Source organism: Agrilus planipennis, unplaced genomic scaffold, assembly GCF_000699045.2.
Source record: "Agrilus planipennis isolate EAB-ADULT unplaced genomic scaffold, Apla_2.0 scaffold153, whole genome shotgun sequence".
Lineage (NCBI taxonomy): Eukaryota > Metazoa > Arthropoda > Insecta > Coleoptera > Buprestidae > Agrilus > Agrilus planipennis.
This window is the reverse complement of record NW_020438996.1, coordinates 255,614-261,832: the sequence shown is the minus strand read 5'-3', so window position 1 is coordinate 261,832 and position 6,219 is coordinate 255,614. Positions and strand designations below refer to the sequence as shown.

General features: G+C 37.1%; 1 protein-coding gene across 1 annotated transcript; it reads right to left on the bottom strand.

Moving 5' to 3' along the window:
* Positions 1-1,218: 1,218 nt before the first annotated feature.
* LOC112904793 lies at positions 1,219-2,998 on the bottom strand. The gene is made up of 2 exons (XM_025975771.1): positions 2,496-2,998; positions 1,219-2,465 (listed from the first exon to the last, which is right to left on the bottom strand). The coding sequence occupies exons 1-2, from the start codon at positions 2,891-2,893 to the stop codon at positions 2,342-2,344; spliced, it is 522 nt and encodes a 173-aa protein (XP_025831556.1). The 5' UTR covers positions 2,894-2,998; the 3' UTR covers positions 1,219-2,341.
* Between the last annotated feature and the right edge of the window lie 3,221 nt (positions 2,999-6,219).

Sequence of the window (6,219 nt, the reverse complement as noted above, 5' to 3'; positions counted from 1 at the left end):
CACCCCCATGACGCTTTCGCAGGAGATGGAACGTTTAGAAGGCGTCATGGTAAGTGCTCATCATGTACGAGAAAAGATGGAGGCACTGACGTCAGCTTGGGAGAGGAAGCGCGATGCTCGCGGTAACGTGAGCACAGAGCTTGCCCAAGTGCGAAAGTGCAGGACCATTTTAGAAGACGAGATTGCTCGTCTTCAAAGAGAAATCCTGCAACTATCGGAGAAAGAGACGCAACTAGTGGAAGAAGAAGACAGGTTGCGTCTCGAAGAAGACGTCCTGGGGCATGAGGTGGAAACGAAGCGCCCGAGGTATGAGCGGCTCTGTGTGGGTGCACAGAAGCTGGCGCAGCAGTTGGCGCATGTACCCAAGGATCCGGTGGAAAAGTGTGTGAATGATTAAGTGTGAAGTGTTATTGTAGTAAGTATTTATGTATTGTAATTAATTCCAAAAAAAAAAAAATCACAAGAAACAAAATAGTGCAAAAAAAAAAAAAGTAAACGGGGTAGGTTAAAGGGTGTTAGAAGTGGTAATTCAGCAACATGTGCGGAGGTAACATTAACTGTAAATGATGAAAAATGATGGTACCTGATTTTTTACGATTTTATCTTTCCTAGGAGACGCTGTGTATAGGTATGCGAGTGATGCAAAATGGGGTGAGAAGAAAATCCGCTGAAAACATCATAGGGAAATGGGTTACTGGGGGGGGAGGCGCCAGAGGTGGGTGAGGGGGGGTCAGGGGCGTTAAGTCCGAACGGGGTAGTTGTGTGAATTCAGCTACTGCGATAGTGCCAACTTGTAGACCCAGTTGTCAGTATTAACAGTGAGAGAGGGGTCTCTTTTTCTAAAACCACTCCTTATAATTCTAATTAATTCTACAAGTTAAGGGTAGAAACTAAGTTCCTTAATAACAGCGGTTCACCACATTCGCTCGATGGAAAACGTTCTTCACTGAAAGGTGAACTTTTTTTATTGAAACATTTTTCCGCTATCGTCCACCCTTCATACACTTTCTGGGGCTGAAAGTATGGGGTTAAACCATGTAAAAAAAATATTTTCATACTTTTTTACGCTTGATCATTTTAGTTACCCTTAAACATACATTTCACAAGAGGAACACTTTTTTTTTTTTCAATGCTTCTATTTTTTAAGTAACTTTGAAAGTGTTAAGATTTTGTCAACTTTATTTTTTTTTATTTTCTTTTTTTTAGTTTCTAATAACTTCTGTTGGGTAGCATCTTTTAAGAACATAACTTATTGCAAGATTGTATCTCCTTATGCTTCAAAAAAATTAATAAATGGTCCGTTTTACACTTTTACCCCCATCATTTATTACGTTGAGGGATTTTATAAATATGTTTCTTCTGTTCTTATACTACATCTCATTACCTAACATTTCATATACTACTCACTCGTTCAACTCATTAATTACACTAACTTATAATTTTTTGAAACACATCGACTTCCACCAAATTTACTATCATAACTTTTCTTCTGCGACACCTCTCCATTGAAATCATAAACGGGTAGTACATTATAAATAACAACTTTTATCTTCTCTACGCTTCTTCCATTATTACACTTTTTCACCAATAAACAATTACTACTGTTCCAACATTACATACAAACTTATGTCACCATTCCTACCTTCCTAATCCCCCACTATACTATACTCCTTCCCCAATAATACTTCATCATCCCCACTATTCCCCCACCACCTTTCTTCCTATATAAACCATTGAAACTTTCGTAGAGCATCACTTCATGAGAAGGGTCTTGCGGTTTACAATGGATCTTTCTCGTGTATCCACTGTCCTTTCACCATTCCGACAAACAACCAATTCAATTGTACCTATCACCCGGTTGCAATGCAACATTTGTCAACGTCTTCGTCAAAGCTGTAACGTTGCAACAGGGTTCTGTTGTCAAGAATGTCTTGATAACACACCTCGACTTTTTTGTTACAGCTGTAGAATGTATAACGTCGATGTTGTGAACTCCTGCTGTCGACCTTGTCGTCAGGGGGTTCACTCATACCTCTGCGAAAAGTCGGGTCTTCTTTATGAGATCGATGATACCCATACACTTTCCTGCCTACTCTGCACTTCAGCTGAACAAAGGCGTCATCTCTTTCGGTCCATTATGATGACACCATCCTTGCACTAACTTTTTTCCTAATTACCTTTTCCTTTCCTTCCCCACCCTGCCAAACTTTCCTTTCCCACAAGTTTGACCTTGACACACTTCTTCAAATATATACCACTGTTACCTACATGTTGTTTTTATTAAATCTACTTCCACATTACATCATCATTTATTTCAGAACAAATTGTACAATATACATGTTTACGCTCCATCAACATTTACGATATTATTACAAATTTCCCTCACATAACCTTCTTCAAATACACTATCCCTCCTTAAATGATGGTTATGGGTGCAAACAAATTCGCAACTGCAAATCTCTCCGCACCATCCGCAATGAATGTGGACTTCGTCGTGGAGGTGAACTTCTAACATCCACAAATTCGGTACTCGCGTATACAACGATATTATACTACCATTGTTCGCTCCATACCGACAACTCCCACACATAGGTAGATAACGAAGATTACTCCTATCGCAGTACAAGACGTAAGCAGAACATGCTTTATAGTTCATTTTGCACTCAAACAGTTTACGGGCTACGCTCCACTCTTTCATCCGACTGATGTCACTTACATACCTCACTGCTTTACTTTCACTGTACTGCTGTCTATCCACGTAGTCTCCTCTATGTAACACGACATTACGATGTACCTCGTCCAAAACCTCCACATGTTCAACAACGTTCCAATATTGTACGTCTTCTACACCACCACACACTTCATGGATACCGTTGCCGCTACTTACATCCATCCCCGCACTTCAATTTTCACAATTCTACCTTTTATGTGCAACACTCCTGTGGTTGTCTTTCATTTATACTCCTTTCTACTCAACCACATCTCTTTCCTCCTTCTAAACGTATCCCTACTTCTTTCCCTCTCTCCACTAAATAAATTATTTTCAAAATCCTCATTTTTTCAATTATAAATTCAGCAATACATGTATTAATGCTTACACTCACTGACATCGTCAAGAGCCAATAACATCATGTGACCAGTAACAGATTCAACAGTGACATGTTTACGAACGATGACGTTTCGTCACTTACCTACTCCTCTGTGCTAGAATCGGTTATCTTACCCTACTCACCAATTGTTCATTTTTGAATTCAAATGAGATATCTTTTTTCAATAATGCAGTTAAAGGTTTAGCTAATTTTGCATAATTTGGAATGTATTTGCGATAATAGCCAGTTAAACCTAAAAAGGATTTGATTTCTTTAGGATTTCTTGGAACAGGAAAATCGTTAACAGCATTAATTTTGTTTGGGTGTGGTTTTATACCTTCTGTAGTAATAATACGGCCTAAAAATTCTGTCTCCGAAGAAATTCGGATTTTTCAGGTTGAATTTTGAGATTATGTTTCCGAATCCTTTTAAAAACGTTTCTTAATTTATTTCAATGATCCTCAAGCAAGTTTCAGAATACTACAATATCGTCAAGACAAACAAGGCATTATGTAGAGGTTAAAATCGTGTTCATTGCTCGTTGAAAAGTGAACTGAACGTTGAACCCGAAGCCATTCATAATGACCGTTCGGTGTAGAAAAGGCAGTTTTTGCAATGGACTTTTGATGAACCTCTAGCTGATGAAATCCACTGGTCAGATCCAGGGTCGGGAAATATTTAGCATGTCCAAGATTGACTAAAATTTCTTCGATATTGGTTAGAGGGTATCTGTCCGGAACTGTAATTTTGTTTAAGTTTCTGTAATCTGTAACCATTCTCCATTTTATTTTATCTGAACTATCAATCTTTTCGGGAACGATCCAAATAGGGGAAGAATATGAAGTGGCTAGTAGTATTTTCTAAAACACACTATTAAGACAACAGGTAAAAGTTGGTCTGTGTTCTGTAGGAGCTGCCTGCTACGCGCTGATGAGTTCCAAAAAGATCGAAATCGCGATCCGCGTCTGGCAGTTTCGACAGAATAGAGACCACTTCGAATTATTTTATTCGATTAAGGGTTGGCTACGCCGGGATTCGTTTTCAGCAAGTAGATATCCACACAAGTGGACCTTGTTGGGGCATACGTAAAATGTAGCATCGTGATACAGATGGCGTTTACTGCGCTATTTGTAGTATATTCTAAAACTTTATTAACTGAAAAATTTAATTCTTATCGGTTAAATTAACAGCGGTTTTAAAAATATTACTGTTTTCATCTACCTTTACTAAATATTATGGAATTAATAATTTATTTTCTGTATTTAATTTAGGTAAAATTCCTTCGGTGCCCGGTGTTAAATTAGTTTTTATTCTTATTACTTGTTCTGATCGAGGCTACAAGTTCACACGGTTAACGATCTTTTGTACCTGTTTCATCATAATTGGTATCTTGCTGTTGTCTGTGAATCTAATGTAGTGACTTTGTAAATCTAAGTTGCAATTTAATGATTTCAGAAATTAAATGCCTAGGATGCCATCCAGAGGTATGTCTAATGATGAAACATGAAATTTTATATCTTTCCCTTTGAATGTTGTGATGATTGTACCTACTGTTTTTAATGAGTCAACGTTAAGTCCTGAGATTGTTATTCTATCGTTTTTGTTTATGAAGTTCTTGAACTCAGATTTGTACTTTATAAGGTTAACGGAGGCGCCGGTGTCAGTTAACAGCGTAACTGGTATATTTTTTACTTTTGATGAAATGTATGGTAATATTTCGGTAATAATTTTAGTGGTATTGATCTTAAAGTTACAAAGGTTTTCAATTAGAGGGGTTTTGATTTAATTGAACGAACAACCCTCTTCTGTTTCGTTCGTTTTTGCGTTTAAATGATTTTCTTTAATTTCCTCATTGTCGGAACCATCAATTTCACTTTGATCATTTGCAATTTCGCATGTTGTGTTCTTGGATGATTCTGAAGAGAAGCTTTTAATGGAAGAGCCCGAAAAACTTGGCCTAGAATTTTTATCACTATAACGTGAAAAATTCGAGGTACTGTGTTGTTGAGAATCAAAGTTAGAATTTATTCGAGAATCATTAGTTGGTTCTCTTTTTATAAAGGTTTTTTAATAGAAATTTTATTAGCTGTGTTACTACTTCTTTGAGTTTTAAATTGAGTATATTTTTCTCGATCATCCCGTTCTTTTAGTCTTTTTTTAGGCTACGAGTGCATGAGAAAAAGCTACTTCGAGTGTTTCAGCTTTAATATGAGCTATTGAAATTTCGACATCTTTAGGGATATTGTTTAAGAAAGTGCTAGTAGCGATTTTATCAATAAAATCGGAAAGAACTGTAATAGGATCTGAATCATCAGAAATGTTTTCGGTAGAGGATGCTGTAAGATCGTCTCGTATTTTGGCGATCTTATTATACGTATCTTTAATTGAAATTTTATTAGAATTTCGAAACATTTTTAAACCTTCGGAAGAACGTTCTAATCCAAAATTTGTTATCAATGCTTGTTTGATATTTTCCCACTTATCATAGTGTCTAGCTAAAATTATGCGTCCTGCGCGCCCTGACAAACGATTAAGAACAATTCGTAATAGGTATTGCACGTCAGAAATATTCGCATTTTAAAAAACGAAGTGTATCCTTTCCACGTATTGGTGTAACACCGTCGAAATGAGGTATTAATTCTAAAAGGTCTCTTCTAGAATAAGTTGCATTTTCCTCTAATTCAAGTAAGGTTTCCGAAATATTAGGATTCGACATTTTATAAATGTTTATAGAGAATGGTACTTAAATAAAAAGGAAACTGCTTATCAGAGAAATATTGATACAAAAGAGGTAAAAGGAAGTGGCAAATGACTTAGACCACCTACCTTGTATATGCTGCTACGGCAAAGATCACCAGGTAGCCAAATCCCATTTGTCCTCTGCGGAAGAAAGTGTAGGTGAGACCAATCGTCTTCTTTTTCGAAACGTCCGGGTGTATCGGAAGAGGCGGAAGGCTTCTTGGGAAACACTTAAAAATTCGGCAGTTCACAAAAGTCACGAAACACAGAATGTTATTTAAATTGTCCGTATTCGACTGTCCACAATTGGGCCACGAAGCACGGAATATATTTAAATTGTCTGTTTTCGCACTTTTTCTTTCAACTTACGAATTAAACGGACCCGAATATC

Coding starts and splice junctions, on each gene's coding strand:
- LOC112904793 (XM_025975771.1), bottom strand. CDS start 2,893: ATGGATGTAAGTAGCGGCAACGGTATCCATGAAGTGTGTGGTGGTGTA. Junction 2,466..2,495: donor ATGTTAGAAGTTCACCTCCA/CGACGAAGTCCA, acceptor TTGCGGATGGTG/CGGAGAGATTTGCAGTTGCG.